Source organism: Artemia sp. Qi Xiang Cuo, chromosome 7 (genome assembly GCF_049724085.1).
Source record: "Artemia sp. Qi Xiang Cuo chromosome 7, ASM4972408v1, whole genome shotgun sequence".
Taxonomy (NCBI): Eukaryota; Metazoa; Arthropoda; class Branchiopoda; order Anostraca; family Artemiidae; genus Artemia; species Artemia sp. Qi Xiang Cuo.
This window is the reverse complement of record NC_142800.1, coordinates 8,049,993-8,071,525: the sequence shown is the minus strand read 5'-3', so window position 1 is coordinate 8,071,525 and position 21,533 is coordinate 8,049,993. Positions and strand designations below refer to the sequence as shown.

At 34.3% G+C, this 21,533-nt stretch overlaps 1 protein-coding gene across 2 annotated transcripts in view; it reads left to right on the top strand.

The window, feature by feature from the left end:
• LOC148949910 (uncharacterized) overlaps positions 1–16,528 on the top strand; it is a 45,422-nt gene extending 28,894 nt beyond the window's left edge. Inside the window, exons 2-3 of one of the 2 annotated variants that reach the window (XM_089091364.1) lie at positions 5,299–5,624; positions 16,227–16,528. In XM_089091364.1, coding sequence (XP_088947490.1) covers positions 5,299–5,624; positions 16,227–16,476 — 576 coding nt within the window. In that variant the 3' untranslated portion in view covers positions 16,477–16,528. Of the gene's footprint in view, positions 1–5,261; positions 5,625–16,226 lie in introns of both variants that reach the window. The other variant, XM_089091365.1, reaches the window with a different exon arrangement.
• The last annotated feature ends 5,005 nt before the right edge of the window (positions 16,529–21,533 follow it).

Below are 21,533 nucleotides of genomic sequence, written 5' to 3'. Positions count from 1 at the left end.
ACATAATTTCTATCTGGTTATCAACTACGCTGAACAAAATGGATATCTAAAAATTTTTATTAGATGTGTTTCGGGAGATGGTGGGCGTGGAAGGGGTTTTAGTTTCCTTCCATGCACTCTCGACTATTAAAAAGGGCACAAGCCACTCCGATTTCCAACTGAATGAGCCCTTTTCGAAGTACCTACGACAACTGCTTCGATGCGAAGTGCCCTGGTCTAAAGGAAAAAAAAATACATTATGTCAACTTCGTTCTTATATGCCCCCAGGGCATAACTTAAAATCCTTGCCCTGAGGGTTTTGGGGGAGTGACCTTCTCAAAAACATATTTTCTATGCGGACATCAACCACGCTGAAGAAAATGACTATCTCAAAATTTTGATTAGATTTGTTTCGGGAAATGGTGGGCATGGAAGGGGTGTTAGCTGCCTTCCAGTTACTTTCGACAATTAAAAAGGACACAAGCCACTCCAATTTTCAATTGAATGAGCCCATTTCGAAGTTTCTACGACAACTTCTTCAATACGAAGTGCCCTGGTCTAAAGGAAAAAATAATAAATAATATATTGTGCTGACATCGTTCTTATATGCTTCCAGGGCATAACTTAAAACCCTTGCCCTGAGGGATGTGAGAGAATAACCTCAATAAAAACATATTTTCTATTTGGTAATCAACTATGCTGAACAAAATGGCTTTCTCAAAATTTTTATTGGGTGTTTTTGGTGGAATGATAGACGTGGCGGGAGGTTAGTTGCCTTCCAATCACTTTTGACTATTAAAAAGGCACTATCCACTCCAATTTCCAATCGAATGAGCCTTATTCGAAGTTTCTACGACAACTCCTTCGATACGAAGTGCCCTGATCTAAAGCCAAGAAAAAACAAACAGTACAATGTGCCAACAATCGTTCTTTACTTAGGCAGTGCTATCGCACTGCCTTTGATATTGAGGGAAGAGTTGAAATAAATCAAATCATGTTATTTATATATGGGTTGTCATCATGGCATAACTCAGGAATGATTGAGCATATTCTTTTGGAAAATTCAGGATATGATAAGGAAGAGGATCAATTGACCAAAAAGGCAACATTAACACGCTACTACTACTACAACTACTATTGCCTTTACTGCTAACACAACTACTACTAATACTACCACTACTATCACTAAAACTACTACTTGTGTGGTGAGTACTACCAAGAGTTAGGGTATTGAAATAAGCATCTCAGGAAACGTTGTGGTGAAAGGTATATTATTTTTGGAACCACTTACTGTATCCAGAGGAAACCTCTGGGGCATCATAGGCGGGATATTCAGCTGACCAAAGGGCAAAAAACCTACTAATATTGATGCTGCTGCTGCTAATGTTGGTACTACTAAAAATGATACACTATTATTACTACTACTATTTATGCTACTACCATTACTTTTATGACACTAGCACAATTAAGGCTACACGTATGAAAATAAAAATTTGACAGAATATATGAAACTCAGAGAGGAAAGAAAATAACGAAGTGAAAAATAAAATGAAAAAAGGTGAAAAAATGAAGATTTTATCAGCCAGTGGCAAACCATGGAGAAGAAGAAATAAGCAAATATTTCGACAAGGACCTCCGCCGAGTCGTCCTCAGTGGTAAAAAACAAGAAAGAAAAGAAAAAGAAACCAACGAAAATCAAACCTTTTGAAGTTTACTTATCAACGACAGAACAGAAACTAAATAAGAACCAGATTGGAATCAATGAAAAAGAAAACTACCAAGATAATTGGGCAATAATCCTTTGTTTTGTTATTGCTTTGGCTGGCCTACAAATTCGTTCATCATTTGATGTGCAAATAGGTTCTTTTAAGTTATACCGGGTGAAAATATTGATTGAGTCCTTCAAAATTAAACTGTCGTAAATTGGGCTTAATAAAATATCTCCAGTATCTCTATTTATTGCTAAATTTTGGTTCATGTATTTTCTTTATCTCAATTACCTCTTTAAAAGTTTGTGGTAGGCCATTTACAGTAGATATTAAGGTCGCTTTGTCAAAAAGAACCAGATCGGTCGAATTTACGAAAATATGCGAAGCCAATGCCGAATCAAAGTTGTCATTGTTATTTTTAATCTGAGGGACTTATCTATTGAAATTTTGTGCTCATGCAAACGTTCACCTAGTTGTTGATGGGTCCTACCAACGTAAAATTTCCCACATGAACATGGCATTCTGTAGACACCATTACCCAGTACAGACTCAGTTTTATCCTTTCCTGAGTTGAAAAAATGTTTAACTTTTTGTTCGGTTTTGAAAGAAACAGAGAGATTATGTTTTTTTTTTTAATTTTTCCATGTTTATTGCCAAGTTTCGGGATGTATGGTAAAGTGATGAAAGTTGTTTTCTCAATTGCCGGGGTAACAGAATCAAGGGGGAAGAGCTCCCTATTTTGTTGTTTTATCTTTTTTAATCGTCTATCTATGATATTTCAGTAAGTTTGATTGGGTAACCGTTGCAGTAAAGAATATCCTTGACATAGTTTAATTCATAATTTATATGATTACGGGAACAAATTTCCCGTAATGGTCTAAGAATGTATTTTTGACAGAAAATTGAGGGAGAATTTGAACTAAATCAAAACAAACTATGCTCATGCAGATTTTCAAAAGGGAGCATCTCAAAAATAGATTTGGGTATTAATCTGAAACTTTCAGAGCATACTTAAAGGGGGAGATCAATTGAAGAAGATTAATATATAGATGTCACTACTAAAACTACCACCACTGCTTATTTTACTAATACTACTACTGTCATAAAATATTCCCACCACTATTTTACTTGCAACAACTTTTAAGGCTGAAAGTATGTAGGAAAAGGGGTATGAAAAGGGGGTCAAAAGGACACATTAGCAATATTTTTAAACGGCTTAGCGCGTCAAGGTGAAACTTCTGGGGCATCATGAAATGGAGGTTCAACTGACCCAAAGGCAAGATTTACATACTACTACCGCTATCAGTACTGATACTAGTACTGTTACTACTACTACTAATACAACACTAACACAGCAACCACTTCTCCAACTACTACCGCAGCTACTACACATTAGTACTATTAAGGCTATGTCTATCAAGGGTAAAATATGAGACAATTTGACGGCCAATTTGAACTAAAAAAAGACAATATTTGCATTTAGATTGTCAAAAGACCGTATTTTAGGAATCGATTTATGTATTAAGTTGGAGCTCTCAGAGATTACTTAAAAGGGAAGATCAATTGACCAAAAGGCAATATGTGCATGCTACTACTAATAGCTACTACTACTACTACCACCGCTACATTTACTATTTTTACTATTACTATTGCTCCAACTATTAGTTCTATTACAACTTCTTTTAAGGCTAAGAGAATTAACATAAAAATTTCAAGAAGTATATGAATATTCAGGTTATCAAAACGACATATCAAGAATGTCAAAGCAATGACTTATTGAAGGGGTTGGTGCACTGTGCTGGGAATCCTTTTTCTGAGGGACGGGACACGCGTTTGATTCCTAACGTAGCCGGCTACTTTGTTTTTCATAGGGGTCAGAGAAGTGACTCTGCAAGCTCAGCCAAAGTTGACCCAGCTCTAAATGGGTACCTGGAGTGATCTGGAGAAGGTAAGCAGGAAGGGAGTGCAAAAGCACAGGATGGGAGGCCCCCAGCCCCTAATTACACTTCCTAGCTGAAGGGTCACAAGACGGAAATCAGCACCTCAGATTTGGACCTTAAGGGTCTAGTGCCGTCACACTTACTAACTTACTCACAATGGTTGTTTTGTTAATTTAAGTTCAAATACTCCTACTATGACTACTTTTGCAGCTATACCTAATGGTATGAAGGTAAAATTTTCAAAATATTATTTGGAGCGAAGATAAACTGAATCAATACACGCCATCTGTATGCAAATTGTCAAAAGGGCATATAAGCAAAATCTTAAGAACAGTTTTGTGTGTGAATTTAAATCTTACAAGGCTTTTTGTAGGGGATGTTGAACTCACCAAAAGACAATATTTGCATTATAATGCTGCTGCTTCTAGTCCTACAACTACTGCTACTGCTCCTATTATTATTATTATTACTACTACTACAACTACTTTTACTAAAGCTAAGACTACCACTATTAATTCTAATGCTGCTACTACTACCGCTGCCACTACAACTTCTGGTGCTGATACTATAACTCCTGGTCCTACTACTGCTAATAAGGCTAAGAGTACTGAGGTAGATATTTTGGGCAATATTAAAACTGTATTGAACTAAGTCGAATTACACTATGCACAAATAGGTTTTCAAGAAGCCGTATCAACTATGCTAAAGGAACAGTTGATGGTCTTATGTTGAAACTTTCATTCTTTGTGAAGGGGATGTTCAAGAAATCCGAAGATGCTGTGTGTATACTGCTACTAATGCTGCTACTGCTACTACAACTATTGCTGATAGACGAGCTAAGGGTATTAAAGTGAAGGTTTCACAGAATATTTAGGCAGAAGCTTAACTAAATCAAAAGGAACTATAATCATGTAGATATTCAAAAGGGTCAAAGACCAATATCTCAATAACGGTTTACATAATTAAGTTTGACCTTTCAGGATAAATTGCGGTGGATTTTGAACTAACCAGAAGGCACTGTGTGTAGAACTTTAATACAACTTCTACGGTTATTGTATCTAATGAAAATAAGGGCATTAATTTGAATTTTTTAGGGAACGTTTAGGGACGGATTCAGTTCAACGAAAAAACGACTTACATGCAGGTATTAAAAAGGAGATGCAAGCAATATCACAGGCAGCGCTGCTCTGTCAATATTTTTGGCAATTAAATTTCTATAAAGTAGCTACCAACCTTTATGCTCTTTCTGCTCACAAGTGTCTTGGAGCCTGTGGGAGTCGAGGTAATTCCCTGCAAAAATTTGACCCACAAGGGGGCTGGATAATATCCAATCTTTTTTACTTTTTAACCTTTCAAAATGGCATTAGAATTTTCAATTTTACATCAATTTTGCCTCTCCGAAGTTTCTATGGCATGGATGCCACTTCACTTTTTAGGCCGATCTACTTCATTTTTCATTATTATCTTACAAAGAGTCAAAACAAAAACCTTTTTTTTTTGTATTATTTTGTTATGTTTGCTTTCTTTTTGGTTTTTGCTCTCTCCATTGTTTTTTTTTTATAAAATTATGTTTTTATTTTATCAACAAACACCTTCCAATTTTTAATTTTACATTTTTTCTGCTTTACTTCAGCATTAACGTAAAATTGAAACAAATTTTTATATTTGAGATGTGGATAATTTTGTTATGCCTCAGTACGCTTCTCTCGTCAAGTGTAGCCAAAGTAGTTGAAGGCTCGATGGTTGAAGCTGTTAGAGTGCAAGATATATCCGCTTTTCTACCGACAACAGTGACACATCTAATTACAAAAACAAGCACCCTATCTGTGGGTACAGTAAAGTGGTGCTATGTTGCTGCCTGGGACTCGGGCCTACGCACAGGATGGCAATTAGGAAATGGGTTTCAAACTCAGGAAGCAGAACTTCATCCAAAGCATCGACATCCATTGGCTAGTGCAGCCGAAGAAGACACACATGCGTTAGCTGTAACTGAACAGTAAGTTTAGAACTTAATAAGAATATTCATAGCATAAATAGCACAGCTATTGACCTGACTTATGAGCTGAAAACCTAATATGAGCATTCATGTCAAAGACAATAGGACATTTTTCAGTGTCTAGAATATTATTGCAATTTTAATTCAGGGCATGGATCTTGAAATATTTTCATTAAAAATCTTAACGCTAAGGATTTCTATTAGATCTTTTCAATTCTGAGGGGTCTGGACTTTTCTTCTGTCCCTAATTGACTCGTGTATTATCTCTTTCTATGCTAAAATTTTCTTTCATCTAACCCCTCACTCAAGAGAAAAATATGTCCGTCAATATATCATAGTCAAAGCAATAGCTAAAAGTAGATAGAAAGGGGTGTATCTACACAGAATTTATTTTGTTCTAAAGTCTTCCGCTAGTGTCGCTAGTGTCTACGCGGGTCACTTAAACGGGATCTATATGACAAGGGATAAGCCATATTCTTTGGGCTTTGAAATTTTGTGTGTAAAGAATAAACTAAAGAACAAACTAATATATTGTCATCCAAATGATTTTTATCCTAATTTAAATAGCTAATTTTATTCAAGGAAATGTCTTCACCTCATAAAAAAAGAACCCACAAGGGGTCAACAGCTTTTTTCTAGTTTGTTTGAGTTGGGACCGCACAAAGAGTTGATACTCTTCTTCAAGATACCCAGACTCTTCTTTCTTCCAACAAGATCTTCCTTCTAGTTTGTTTACGCGTCAGCACAAAGCATCACTCCCCAAATTCTTTTGGATTCCGCAGGTGTTTTTCAACTCATTTAACTTGAACAAGTCCACTCTTTTTCTTCAAATTTCCTCTATACGTAGGTGTTGCGCTCTGATTCATGTCAGCAAATATTATCTTTGAACGATATAGGTGAGAATTTCTACCGTCACACGGAAAGTTTCTGTATTTTAAATTTAAGCTTCATGTTTCTGAACCCTGGTAAGAAATAAACAAACTTTTACTTTATGCAAGCAGAGATTTTTTTCGACAATTGGATGTTCTTCTTCTAAACTAGGGTTGCCATTGTTCCCGAAATAGCAGGATATGTCAACAGTTTGGAACTTCTGTCATGGTCCTCCTGTTTGATCTACAAAATATCCCATTTTTATAAAATTGCAACATGTAGAACGCGCACAATAGAGGCATGCAAATAAGCGCATCCCAACAGACCCTGCCCTCCGCACACCAGGCAGGACTCAGCCTCCTCGTTAACGACTGTCAGTCAGTCATGTACAACACCACTTATTTATTATCAACAGATTGACAAATCAAATCGGTAATAGGTAATTTCTTTATTTCTGTGATCAATAGTCCAGAGACTTCTTTAAACAACCAAATTTAATTAATCTAGTTGACGCAATTCTAAGATATTCATACCTTCTACTTCACGAGATACTTCATCATCTATGGCAAGAGGAAACACACCTAAAGATATTTTAGTGTTTGTCGCAGAATTAACAACAGCTTACAAGGCTAATAATACCCATCAGAATTTTAATTTGTTGGACTACAATAGTTGAAAGTAAGGAGCGGCATTAAAAATTAAAACGAACATAAATTATTCCGTGTATGAAAGGGTCTGTTCCCTCCTCAACGCCCCACTCTTTACGCTAAAGTTTGACTTTTCCTCACAGCACTACTTTTCAAAACAATAAAAAACTTTAGCGCAAAGAGAGGGGTGTTGGGGAGGGGACAGCCCCTCTAATATACGGAATAATTTCTGTTTGTTTTAAGTTTTAATGTCGCTTTCTTACGATTAGTTTAAAAAACTAATTTTTTTTATTTAATTCCTAATCGTTTTTTAAATAATACCAGGGCATCCGGCCCCACCTTCACGGAGATATTCCTCCCCCCTCGGAAATATCCTCTGGATAATTCAATCCCGGTGTGAGAAAGCCATCATAACCTTACTAAATTGTAATAATAGCAAAGCTTTATTGTGACTTTTGGTAAACAATTGTAGATTGAACAAGCAGACCCACACAATATTAGACAACAGACCTAGAAGAGGTTTAGAAGTATTCAAAATAATTAGAATTGTAACACCATAATTATAAAAATTCTTTATTTTATTATTTTTGAATGGGACTCTTCACCACTTTGACTCTAATTCAAGGTGTTTTTCCGGGGGTATGGGGGACCTCATCGTCTCCCCTAACTTTTCCACACCTGCATGATCCTTTCCCTCATCACTTGACCTTATGTCCTATTTTCAATTTTTTTTTCTTTTATTTTGTCAACCTTAGGATTTCATTCACATCGAACGGTCTAAGTTTTTGCGGTTCCATCTTAGAGCGTGAACTCTTCTATTTTCGACTTGTCTTTCATTTTCTTTAATGCATGCCTTTTTCATTTTTTTTTTTTTTTTTAACGGACTGAAATTTTTGTTACTCACACTCCTGAGTATTCCGCACATATGACCTTTGACCTTTTTATCTCACTCTACTTTAGGGGAATTTTAGAGTATCGAGGACACCACCGTCTCTCCTAACTTTTTGAGGCCACTCTACTCTTTGAGGCTTCTTAGAGGATTGGAAGACAACGTCGTCTCCCCTAAATTTTCACACATCTGATCCCTTCTCTTCGCTCTATTTCAGGGACCTTTTTAGAGGGATGGAAGGAATTAGTGTCAAATCTAATTTTTCCAAACATACAAGACCATTCATCCTCCACTCGACATCATTTCATTATTTTACAACATTTGCTTTCATTTATTTCTCAATATCTCTTTTTTTGGTTGTCTTACATTTTCGAACATTCCTTTAAGACTCCTGACTTTATCTTTTCACCTTTCCCGACACACCCAAGCTACACTAGTCAAAACATTTAATTCTATTAAATTCAAACAAATTTGAACATTATTTCTTACTATTTTGTACGCTCCTTTAGACTCCCAACTTTACCTTTTTTGTTGTGCCAAAACTCCTACAGCAACCTATGTTAGTCAAAAGGCTTTATTTTATTAACTTGAAACAAGTTTAAACTTTATTTTTTACATTTTCCTACACTTCTTTAAGACTTCTTACTCTAACTTTTCAGCTTGTCCAATACTCTTTCACCAGTTTGTATTAGCGACAAGACTTTATTGTTCTGATTTAGAAGAAGTTTTAAACTTATTTCTTATATTGTTGTAGGTTCCTTTAAGACTTCTAACTTTAGCTTCTAAGGTTTCTGAACACTTCTACACCGATCTATATTAGTCAGAACATTTTATTCTATTAGCTTTAACTTAGTTTACTCCTCATTTCTTACATATTTGTCGACTTTTTTAAGACCTTGAACTTTAGCTCTTCAGTTTTGCCAACACTCCTACACCAAGCTATATCAGTCAAAAGACATTATTTTGTTAACTTCAAGCACATTTAAGCCTTTTTATTTACATTTTCGTGAACTCCCTTAGGACTTCAACTTCAACTCTTTCAGCTTTTCCATCACTCCTACACCAAGCTATATTAGTCAAAGAACTTCATTTTATTCATTTCAATCAAGCTTAGACTTTATTTCTTATATTTTCGTACACTTTTTAAGAATCCGAACTTTAGCTTTTTGGCTTTGCAAAACTTCCTGCATCAAGCTATAATTGTAAACAGATTTTTTTTTTCCTGTCTAGATGAAAACTTTTAGCGGGAAATTGAAGAATGAAAAAGTAAAACACTAAATTTGGAAAAAACTAAACACTAAATTATAAAAAACAAAATTGAATCATTTAATTAAAAACAAAAAAGAAAAACATTGAAGTAGAGAAGCCCTAATATCTCCCTAGACTCACCCCTGCTGCCATCTACAATTTAGTTTAATGCCGACGGGGCTCCATATATGGGCATAGAGTCCCCAGGGAGAACACGTCTCCGAGGTCAATTGATTGCGTAACCTAGCCTAACCTCATGACCTCGTGACGGGGCACCATATATGGGCATAGCCTCCCTAGGGGAAATGGATTTCTGAGAATTGTTCCCGGGCAAAGTTTATTAATGTCTTTGATGTTTTTCCAAGGAGAATTGTCTCCGGGCGATGTTTATTAATGTCTTTGGAGTTCTTCCAGGAGAATTGTTTCCGGGTGAAGTTTGCAAATGAGCATTAACGGTGGGGAAGAGATATTTTGATCTTAGAGATGAAAAGATTAACGCGGGAAAGGGTTTCTTAGTAATTTCAAATGTGACAGCGCAGGGATGCCAAAAACAAAAGGAACACGCAGAAATTACGTTTAGGGGTTATTTGGGCGAAACCGTTTTAGACATTTTAGGGAATTATTTTGGCGAAACAGTTAGAGACATTTTAAAAGATGATTTTAGAAGATGTTTCAGAAGAGGATTTGAGGGTGAAACTCTGTGGTCGTTAAAATACACAAGTTCCATTTGAACAGTGTCGTGAGGTCCACTACCCCAACCCCAAAGGGCTCCGATTCCCCTACCCCAACACCGAAGGAAGCCCCCTGGCCTCAAAGGTCCCCCGGGCTCCCAAAGGGCCCTCGGACCCCCAAACGTCCCGGAGCCCCCATTTTTTAAATATTTTTGAATTTGCGCATTTTGGGACACAAAAGGGCCCCACCCCCCAACTTTTGACTCCCCTTCACAACATTAGTGTTTTGTCATAGTTTACCGTGTCACAGTTACATTCTCTTGATTTTTCAAAGTTCGTATTGAATTTCTTTCGTTGAAATGCAAGAGTTGGAATATTTCAGTAGTGTTTTGTCATGGTTTACCTTGTCACAGTTACATTCTCTTGATTTTCAACGTTCATTGCGGATTTCTTTCATTGAAATACAAGAGTTGGAATATTTCAGTAGTGTTTTGTTATAGTTTATCTTGTCGCAGTTACATTTTCTAGATTTTTCAAAGTTCATTTTGGATTTCTTTCGTTGAAATGCAAGAGTTGGAATAACTCAGTAGTGTTTTGTCGTGGTTTACCATGTCAAACTTTCATTCTCTTGATTTTTCAAAGTTCATTTTGAATTTCTTTCATTGAAATGCATGAGTTGGAAGATTTCAGTAGTGTTTTATCGTGGTTTACCATGTCGCAGTTACATTCTCTTAATTTTTCAAAGTTCATTTTGAATTATTTTCGTTGAAATGCAAGAGTTGGAATAGTTCAGTAGTGTTTTGTTGTGGTTTATCGTGTCAAGTTACATTCTCTTGATTTTTCAAAGTTCGTTTGATTTTTTTCATTGAAATGCAAGAGTTGAATTATTTCAGTAATGTTTTGTCATGATTTACCTTGTCACAGTTACATTCTCTTGATTTTTCAAAGTTCATTTTGAATTTCTTTCGTTGAAATGCATGAGTTGGAATAATTTAGTAGTGTTTTGTCGTGGTTTACCCTGTCACACTTTCATTCTCTTGATTTTTCAAAGTTCATTTGAATTTCTTTCATTGAAATGTAAGAGTTGGATTATTTCAGCAGTGTATTGTCATAGTTTACCATGTCGCAGTTACATTCTCTTAATTTTTCAAAGTTCATTTTGAATTTCTTTCATTGATTTGCAAGAGTTGGATTATTTCAGTAGTGTTTTGTCGTGGTTTACCATTTCACAGTTACATTCTCTTAATTTTTCAATGTTCATTTTATATTTCTTTCGTTGAAATGCAACAGTTGGAATATTTCAGTAGTGTTTTGTTGTGGTTTACCTTGTCACAGTTACATTTTCTTGATTTTTCACAGTTCATTTTGAATTTTTTTCATTGAAATGCATGAGTTGGAACATTTCAGTAGTGTTTTGTCGTGGTATACCTTGTCACAGTTACATTCTCTGGATTTTCAAAGTTCATTTTGGATTTATTTCGTGAATTGCAAGAGTTGGATTATTTCAGTAGTGTTTTGTTGTGGTTTACCTTGTCACAGTTACATTCTCTTTATTTTTCAAAGTTCATTTTGGATTTATTTCATTGAAATGCAAGAGTTGGAATATTTCAGTAGTGTTTTGTCGTCGTTTACCTTGTCACAGTGACATTATCTTGATTTTTTAAAGTTCATTTTGGATTTATTTAGTGAAATGCAAGAGTTGGATTATTTCAGTAGTGTTTTGTAATGGTTTACCTTGTCACAGTTAAATTCTCATGATTTTTCAAAGTTCATTTTGGATTTCTTTCGTTAAAATGCAAGAGTTCGAATAATTCAGTAGTGTTTTGTCGTGGTTTACCCTGTCACACTTTCATTCTCTTGATTTTTCAAAGTTCATTTGACTTTCTTTCATTGAAATGCAAGAGTTGGATTATTTCAGTAGTGTTTTTTCGTGGTTTACCTTGTCACAGTTACATTCTCTTGATTTTCAAAGTTCAGTATCGATTTTTTGTTGAAATGCAAGGGTTGGAATATTTCAGTAGTGTTTTGTCATGACTTACCTTGTCACAGTTACATTCTCTTAATTTTTCAAAGTTCATTTTGAATTTCTATCGTTGAAATGCAAGAGCTGGAATATTTCTGTAGTGTTTCGTTGTGGTTTACCTTGCCACAGTTACATTTTCTTGATTTTCTAAAGTTTATTGTGAATTTCTTTCATTGAAATGCAAGAGTTGGAATATTTCAGTAGCGATTTGTCATGGCTTACCTTGTCGCAGTTACATTCTCTTGATTTTCAAAGTTCATTTTGGATTTCTATCATTGAAATGCAAGAATTGGAATGTTTCAGTAGTTTTTTGTTGTGGTTTACCTTTTTATAGTTAAATTTTCTTGATTTTTCAAAGTTCATTTTGAATTTATTTAGTTTAAATTCAAGAGTTCGAATATTTCACTAGTGTTTTGTTGTGGTTTACCTTGTCACAGTTACATTCTCTTGATTTTTCGAAGTTCATTTTGGATTTCTATCATTGAAATGCAAGAATTGGAATGTTTCAGTAGTTTTTTGTTGTGGTTTACCTTTTTATAGTTAAATTTTCTTGATTTTTCAAAGTTCATTTTGAATTTCTTTCGTTGAAATGCAAGAGTTGGAATATTTCAGTAGTGTTTTGTTGTGGTTTACCTTGTCACAGTTACATTCTCTTGATTTTTCGAAGTTCATTTTGGAATTTTTTCATTGAAATGCAAGAGTGGAATTATTTCAGCAGTGTTTTGTCGTGGTTTACCTTGTCACAGTTACATTCTCTTAATTTTTCAAAGTTCATTTTGAATTTCTTTCGATGAAATGCAAGAGTTGGAATATTTCAATAGTGATTTGTCGTGGTTTACCTTGTCATAGTTACATTTTCTTGATTTTTCAAAGTTAATTTTGAATTTCTTTCATTGAAATGCAAGAGTTGGAATATTTTAGTAGTGTTTTGTTGTGGTTTACCTGTTCAGAGTTACATTCTTTTGATTTTTCAAAGTTCATTTTGAATTTCTTTCATTAAAATGCAAGAGTTGGAATATTTCAGTAGTGTTCTGTCGTGGTTTACCGTGTCACAGTTACATTCTTTTGATTTTTCAAAGTTCACTTTGGTATTCTTTCGGTGAATTGCAAGAGTTGGAATATTTCAGTAGTGTTCTGTCGTGGTTTACCTTGTCACAGTTACATTCTCTTAATTTTTCAAAGTTCATTTTGAATTTCTTTCGATGAAATGCAAAAGTTGGAATATTTCAATAGTGTTTTGGGTGGTTTACCTAGTCACAGTTACATTCTATTAATTTTTCAAAGTTCATTTTGTATTTCTTTCGTTGAAATGCGAGAGTTGGAATATTTCAGTAGTGTTATGTTGTGGTTTACCTTATCACAGTAACATTTGCTTGATTTTTCAAACTTCATTTTGAATTTCTTTCGTTGAAATGCAAGAGTTAGGAGTCTTAATGGAGTATACAAAATGTAAGAAATACGGCATAAACTTTTTTAAAGTTAAAGAAGTGAAACGTTTTTGACTAATATATCTTGGTGTAGAAGTGCTGGCAAAACTGAAAGCTAGACTTATGAGTCTTGTACGAACGTATGAAAATGAAAGAAATTAGGTTTATATTTGTTTAAAGCTGATAAACTAAAGTCTTCTGGCTAATACAGATTGGCTTAAGATTGTTGGTAAAGCTGAAAAGCTAGAGTTAGGAGTCGTAAAGGAGCTTACGAAAATGTGAGATATAAGGTTTAAACTCATTTAAAATCAGTATAATACAGCCTATCGACTAATATTGGTTGGTATAGGAGCATTGGTAAAGCGGAAAAACTAAAGTTGGGTGTCTGAATGAAGTGTACAAAAATGAAAACAATGAGGTTTAAACTTGTTAAAGTTAATAAAATAGAGTCTCTTAGCTAATATGACTTGGTGTAGGAGTGTTAGCAAATGTGAAAAGCTAAGTTTTGGAGTATTAAGGGAGTGTACGAAAATTAAGGAAATAATGTTTAAGCTGGTTTTATATTAATAAAATAAAGTCTTTTGGCTAATATAACTTATTGTAGGAGTATTGGCAAAGTTGAAAAGCTAAAGTTAAGAGTCTTAAAGAACTGTACAGAATTTAAGAAATAAGACTCAAACTTTTTAGAAGTTGTTAAGAAAAATAAAAGTTTTTTTACTAATATATCTTGGTTTTGTTCGTTTTGTTCGGGTAATTAATTTTTGTTCGTTTTTGATTGCAAAAAGTTTCAAGTTTTTAAATATTTCTTATTTCAAAATCAAACTTTAAAAAAAATAATAAAATCTTCATCAAAGTATCAAGACTGGTATCAAAGTAACAATATCAAAGTGAAAAAAGTTTGCCTCCTTTGAAATGAGCCCCTTTGAAGTTTATACGACGACCCCTTCTACATGAAGTGCGTCTGGGAAAAAATATATGAATGTGGGAGGCTAAATGCCTTCCGTTCACTTTTTACTCTTAAAAAGTGAATTACAGCTTTCGAGTTCCAATCAAATGAGCCCTCTATGAATTTTATGCGAGCATCCCTTCAATAACAACCATACATACCCCAAGCGTATAACTTACAACGCCTACCCTCAGGCCCTGGGGGGCTGTGTCGACACTGGAGTTTTGTTATCTGAACTTTGAACTCTTTTTAACAAAATTTCTATCTCAAAATTTATCTGATGCATTTAGGGCATGGAGGGGGGGGGCTAGATGCCCTCCAATCTCTTTTGACTCTTAAAAAGTGAACGAAAACTTTCATTTTCCAATCAAATGAACCCTTTCCGAAGTTTATACAAGTATCTCTTCCGTAAAAACGGATATATGCCCCCAGAGCATTACTTACAACGCCTGCCTCCGGGCCATGGGGGGGTTTCGTCGACACAGGAGTTTTTCACAGGCTCGCATTTCATGTGCCCTTTGTCATAGTTGTTTGTACCTTGTAATATATTTTCCAGAGAGATCCACTAGGTTATGAGAGATTATGTGAATTAAGGATGTTTAAGGCTTGCCTTAACAGCTAAGGGTCCAAAAAACTTGTTTTTGGTCCAATGATGGTGGTTCAAAATCACCTTAAGGTGTTGGTGATGCATGCGTAGCTTGATTGATTCTTTGATAAATTTGTCCAGCTACTTTGAATCTAAGAACATGACGATTATTGATGGTTTGATCAAGACTCACGTCAAACGAATCTATATTGAAATATGAATGCAAGTTTCAGATTCTTTTGCGGAATTCTTCAGGGAGTAAGTAACGCCACATAAAAACCCAAACCAAATCATTTGGAAATCAGGGCGGTAACAATGCAATTCAACAAATCAAGCAGCTAGCTCCGAAAAACATCACCTTGGTTTGGTTTGCTTTCTTTGTGAAGACGGAGGGGGACAGTGAATTAATACAGCGTTAATGGGTTCCAATGATTTATGACTAAGAAGTACGTGTTTCGAGTATTTTACCAGGTTCTTCATAGGTAAAACGTAAAAGTGTGCAGGCGTCGAGGATTGTGATGGCAATGTTCTTCTAACGTGCTATTTCTTTGTTTTTCACTTTTATTATTGATTCATTCTAATTTATTCTGTTGCTTGTCCACTAACAAAATAATTTTTCCACGTTCTTTGTTTACACGCAATGATTCTTGCGGTCATTCTTTCTTTGTTCTTACTGTTGCACATTTTCTAATCACATAATAATTGTTATTCACTTCAATTTTTGAATAGTTCTGATCCTTGTTGCCACATGTCTTGTAACCCAATTTTTCTTTGTTTTTCACTTTCGTTTTGACGTGTTGTAGGCCAATTCTCGCTGATACTTATGTTTTTAATCAAATATTAATTTAAACTTCTTTGGTCCTACTCTTGATGTTATGTCGTTCGAGGGTCCAGTTTGTTCACTTTGAGAAATTGTTTATTTACGTTTTTGTCCTCTTGGTATTATGAAACTGCTTAAAATACCTTTTGTAAATAGACTCTTTGAATGGTTTTTGTGCTTAGAGGGTAGTATATTCTATTTTTATTCTTGAGTAGTTAGATTTATTTTGAGCATTGATGTCTCTGATGTTGTAAATACCCGGGACTGGTTTAAAAGCACTATAAATATCCATGGCTCCTTTTTCTATCCCTTTTGTTAGTGAAGTAAACCCGATTTATTGAAAGAACTTTTTTATTTTGCCATTGTTTACTTAGCTTATCAGCTCAGTTTCTTATTTTTGAAGCAAATCAATCTATTTTATTCTAAATTTTGATTTTTTTTTTCTTGCTTATGAGTTAAGTTTCCTTTCTTACAGAGACAGCCGGGGTGCAATGGCAGAGATTGAAAGTTCCCTGGAAGTACCAGAAAAAAAGCCAGGATTTGGATTGAATTTCTTCATCACTAGGCCAGACTCTCTTTTGACGGTTACTAATACAGTCATATCAAGAGTCACAGCAACTAGCATCTTATATAGGGACGTTACACTATTTTGCAAACCCAGCATCCTCAAAATAGATTCCTGTTGTCAAACCCAGCATCCCTGTTGGTCATCTTCAAAGAAATAATATTTAACTTATGACCATATCGTTCTTATCCAATAAAAAGTCAAATTTTTTATCGTTTTTAATTCTTTTAGTTAGTTTTACTTTTCTAACAAGACAAACATTATCACAGTTACATGAATTTAAAGCTTTAATAAATAGAACTTTACTCATAATTTTTCCGATGAAGCATTTTTTGATAGATAGGTTTTTATTTCACAACTAATAACTTCTCCAACTACTACTAATACATAACGCAATCGTAAAACCGCTTGCAACTATTCAGGTTTACTCACTCCTCTTCCAAACAAATCTGTTTAAAATATTATTCCTTTCATCTTGTTCAAATAATCTTTATATACTTTCTAATAAGATCTTACCACCTCTTTTGTTACTGCTTACATTTTTATCAAAGATTATTGGTGAACAAGCACTTCGGTAACCTTGGTTACCAAAGGTAACCTTGGTAACATGGTAACCTTTCGTGACTTATGTAGCTTTGGTAGCCTTTGATAACCAGTCATGTGTAAAGTTTGGCCTACCCACAAAAACTTCGCTTTCATTAGTCACAAAAAGTAGAAAAAAATAGTCTTTTTCGTAAGGTTTACTGTTTGAAAGACGGTCAATTAAACAAGAATGTGAGAGCATCGTAAAGCAATTCCTTTGAAAAAGATTCAGTGAAACTTTCTTGACCTTTTAGACTGAAGCCCTTATCAAAGCCCCCCTCTAAAAAACTACACTCTGTTTAGTAGAACATATCTATGATATAGTCTTTAATTCTTCTTTACAACAACCCATCACATTAGTAGCACTATCCTGGTTAGTGAAGCTATCTGCTTGATACATATTTTTCGCACGTATTCATTATCTACCACTAATCTTGCGTCCTCTTCTTTTATTTATTTCTAGACTAACGAATTTAGCCTCTAGAACACTCTGTATCTAGTTTTTTCTTGCAAAAAAGCTTTTAAAAAGTAATTCATATCGGTAGAGTTTTTAAAATCGGTAAATAGTTTATAAGAGTCATCGATACATGCAAGCCTAATTACTCCAGTAGGCTTCAATTCTAGCCAATGGTATTAGTAACCCTATTTATTTTTTTAAGAGGGTTAAGTATCATACTATAATTATCGCTGTTTGAACGATTAGTTTTTTATGTGATTAAGTAAAAAGCTCGTTATGGGCATACTTTTGGCCCTAGCAATGTGTTTTGAATCATTTGAGTGCTATATATTTACAAAAGTAATTTATTATCAATGCAGTATTCACGATTTTAGAATTATCGGAGATATTAGTTTGAGCCTCTCAGGACCACTACTATTACTACCTCTGCTCTTACAATTTAAATAACTTAATAGAGCGTAAGTGTATCCAGATTGTCAAAGAACAGAGGTAAAATTTCTTGGAATTATATCAAGTTTTATTTTTCAGGTCAACTTGAGGATTTATAAGCTTAAATTCAAAAATACTCTTTGTGTCAGGATTGAAAACTGTTTAAACAGTTTCTCCAACATACTTATAGAACATATTCTTATATAAAAAAATGAAAAGATACATAAAAAAATGTTCCATGAAAAGCCCTATGTGAATAAAAAACAAAAAGAAATTACTTTTCAAATATTTTTCCACGAAACAAGTTTTTCAAAAGAAAGTGAAGAGCTTCACTAAGCCAAAAAATGAGCATATATAAAGCCAAATAAGTATCTAAGCGGAAAAACTACCAAAAATTACCATGACTAAATAATTGAGAATCAAAACGAACGGAAATTATCATAACAAACAGCAAAAATGAATAAAAGTCAAAACAAACAGAAATTACAAAACATACACAAGTCAAACTCATAACGTTCAAAAATTTACATGGAAAGGCTGACAACTCTCATGGCTTCTCAAGACCAGAATAGTACTTTACTGAAAACAAATTACATTTAAAATTTCTTCACTTTTCTACTTTAATAAATAAAAAAATATTAAAATTTTAAGAAATAAATATCAGTATATGTATATTCAACTGACTATCCACGGTCATTTATTTCTTTTTTGGATTAATTTAAAAGAAATTTCCGAAAAAGAATTTTTTAAAGAAAAGTAAAAGCATTACTAAACTTAAGATCAGAAGAAATAGAAACCTACAACAACTGAAACTAAAACCGAACAGATATTCCTATTAAAGGATAAATAAAACCCAAAACAAACAGAAATTAAATAAAAAATCAATGCAAAAAAAAACATACAGCAGATACTATTATATAAATGAATAAACAAATCTTAGAACGAGTAAGGCTTAAGTTGAATATGCAAATCAAGCTTAAAAGAAACAAATGATTTTCCTATTGAATTATAAATAAAACCCAAAACGTACAAAATTAAATAGGCAATCGTAGCAAACAAATATACAATAGGTGCTAAGATAAATGAAGAAATAAAGCTTAAAACAAATGAAACTTAAATTGTATATACAAATCAAGCTTGAAACGATAAAAATCTCTACAAAAATCTATTCACTATGGTGTTGAATCAACTCCTGGGGCCCGGGGGCTGGTGCTGTAAGTTATACCTTGGGGTTATATATGGTTCTAATGAAAAGGATGATTGTATAAACTTTAGAGAGGGCTCATTTAATTAGAAATTGAAACTTCTAGTGCACTTTTTAGGAGGGCTAGTTGCCCTCCGATCTCTTTTGACTCTGAAAAGGTGAACTAGAACTTTTAATTTCCAATCAAATGTTTATGAGCTTCCGAAGTTATATTTCCATTTGGAAATAACGGGCTTGGGGGGAGGTTATTGTCGTCTCTTCTATTTTGACTCTTAAAAGGGGCACTAGAACTTCCGATTTTCAATCAAATGAACCCTTCAAATGTTTATATAACCACCCCATCCATATGAAGTGCCTCTAGGAAAAAAATCATAATAATAAAATATGAGCCGTATGGCCTTTACTATATGCAATTCAATAGCGTTGCCTCTGAGAGTGCAAATTATCTTCTGATCTCGAGAAGCCATGGGTATTGTCAGTTCTACTCATGTTAATTTTTTCTTGTTTTGAATTTGACCAGGTTATTTATTGTACTTTCTGTTCGTTTTGAGTTTCATTTATTTATAGACGGTGGTTTGTGATAGTCCTTGCGCTTGGAAGGTTATTTGACTCTATTTCTGCTTATCTTTTGCTTAGTGTGGCTCTTCGCTTATCTTTGAAAAACTAGTTATATGGAAAAAAATCTTTAAGTTAATTACATACGATATACCAATCCAAGGGTGACCTTTTAAAAATCACCCATAGAAAAACCTGATCACTTAAAAACCTAGTTAGGCAGCCAGATTATGGAAATGGAGGAACAAGGAGTAATTAAAAACAACCGTTAGTGATTGATGTTTTCCCTTAATAGTGGTAAGTCAATAACATAACACAAGGAAATGTTAAATAGACTTCAGGGAGCTTAATGTTAGAAGATGTCATGAAGTTGTTCAATAGAAGCTATCTTTCATTCACTAGGAGGCATAAATGCATTGCAAATTTTGACCTTATAGCCTGATATTGGTTAATAGCCCTCAATCTAGAAACCAAGCATAAAGCTACATCAATTTTTTGACATTGGAAGGACATTCACTTTCGAAGGCATGTCTTTCAGCTTGCATTTTAGTCCCAACGGTTTTAGCTGACATATGAATCTAGTACTAAAAGCAGATGAACATGAAAAAAACAAAATGTCCTGGGCAAAAAGAAAAAAAAGTAAAATTAGCTTATTTAGACAACGTGAAAGCATTTAAAGTGAAAATAAAAGACCATATACATGGGCTCAGGAGAATACTAAGAAAATTCAAAAAAGAAGGATTAAAGCTGAGACCAAAAATACTGCAAGTGGTAGTACCAAAATTAATCTTCCTAGGTCACTTGCTTAATCAAGAAACTATTTCGCACAATCCTGAAAACCTTACAGTCGAAGAACAGTTAAACCCATTTCCAAATCAGAAAATCTATAGATCAGTCTATGGACTATTAAGCTATTTCGGTCGCTACGTCTAAAACTACGCTAAAATAGCTCAACCATTGACCAGTCTTTTCAAAAGATTGGGTTGATTTAAATTCCCTCCAAAAGTAATAGAAGCACTGGAAACCCTTAAGAAGAAATTATTGAAGGCACCGGTACTTAATTTATCAGACTTTTCACAAGAATTGTGCCTGCAGACAGACGAGTCATCTTACGGCATTGGAGCAGTATTACTGAATATAGACCCTGATGGCCAAGAATCAATAATTCAATTTGCTAGCCGTGCCTTAATGGAGGCCGAGACAATATATTCCACGGTGGAAAGAAAATGTAAATAATAGTAGAAAACACCGAATAGTTTCACACATTTATGCACGCCAAAAAGTTTACCTTGCGTGTAGATCAAACGCCACTAATTTAGCTACATACTATGCAAAATGGCTCAACAAGACTGGCGAGATGTGATCTAAGCTTAAAAGCCAACGATTACAGCATTTTTTATATAAAAGGCCGCACTAATATATTGCTACATTTTCCCTTAAGAAACGCAGAAGAAAACGACAAATCTCATTTCGCCACAGCCTTAAATGGCTTCCTTGTCGATTCAAACATTCTGCCTAATAAAAATATATCCTTAGATCAAGATAAAGATAAATTTTGCGCAGTCATTAAGCTCTTTTACTGAATGTCAAAGGGCTACCAGAAGATTTTAACACTATCTTAAAGATCTAGACCAGTTTGATAAGGACGGGGACAAAAATCCTCTTATGAGGTATTAAAGAGTGCCAGAGGAATATAGGATAAGTGAAATCAATATTCTACCAGTTATCCCAAAACAACTATAAAAAGAGACATTACCGTTATAATATTCTGTAAACAGTTGCAATATGGGGGAAGCAAAAACAATTGGCCGAATAGAAGAAAATTTGTATTTTTCAAAAATGTGTAAACATGTAAAAGCATTAATTAAGGATGCAAAGAATGTGCAAGACAGAAATCGCCAACAAAAAATTCCCGTGCAGAACCTTGGAAATACCTGATGCACAACAGGGTAGGATATTCAGTCTCCACCGATGTATGGGCTCGGGTGAA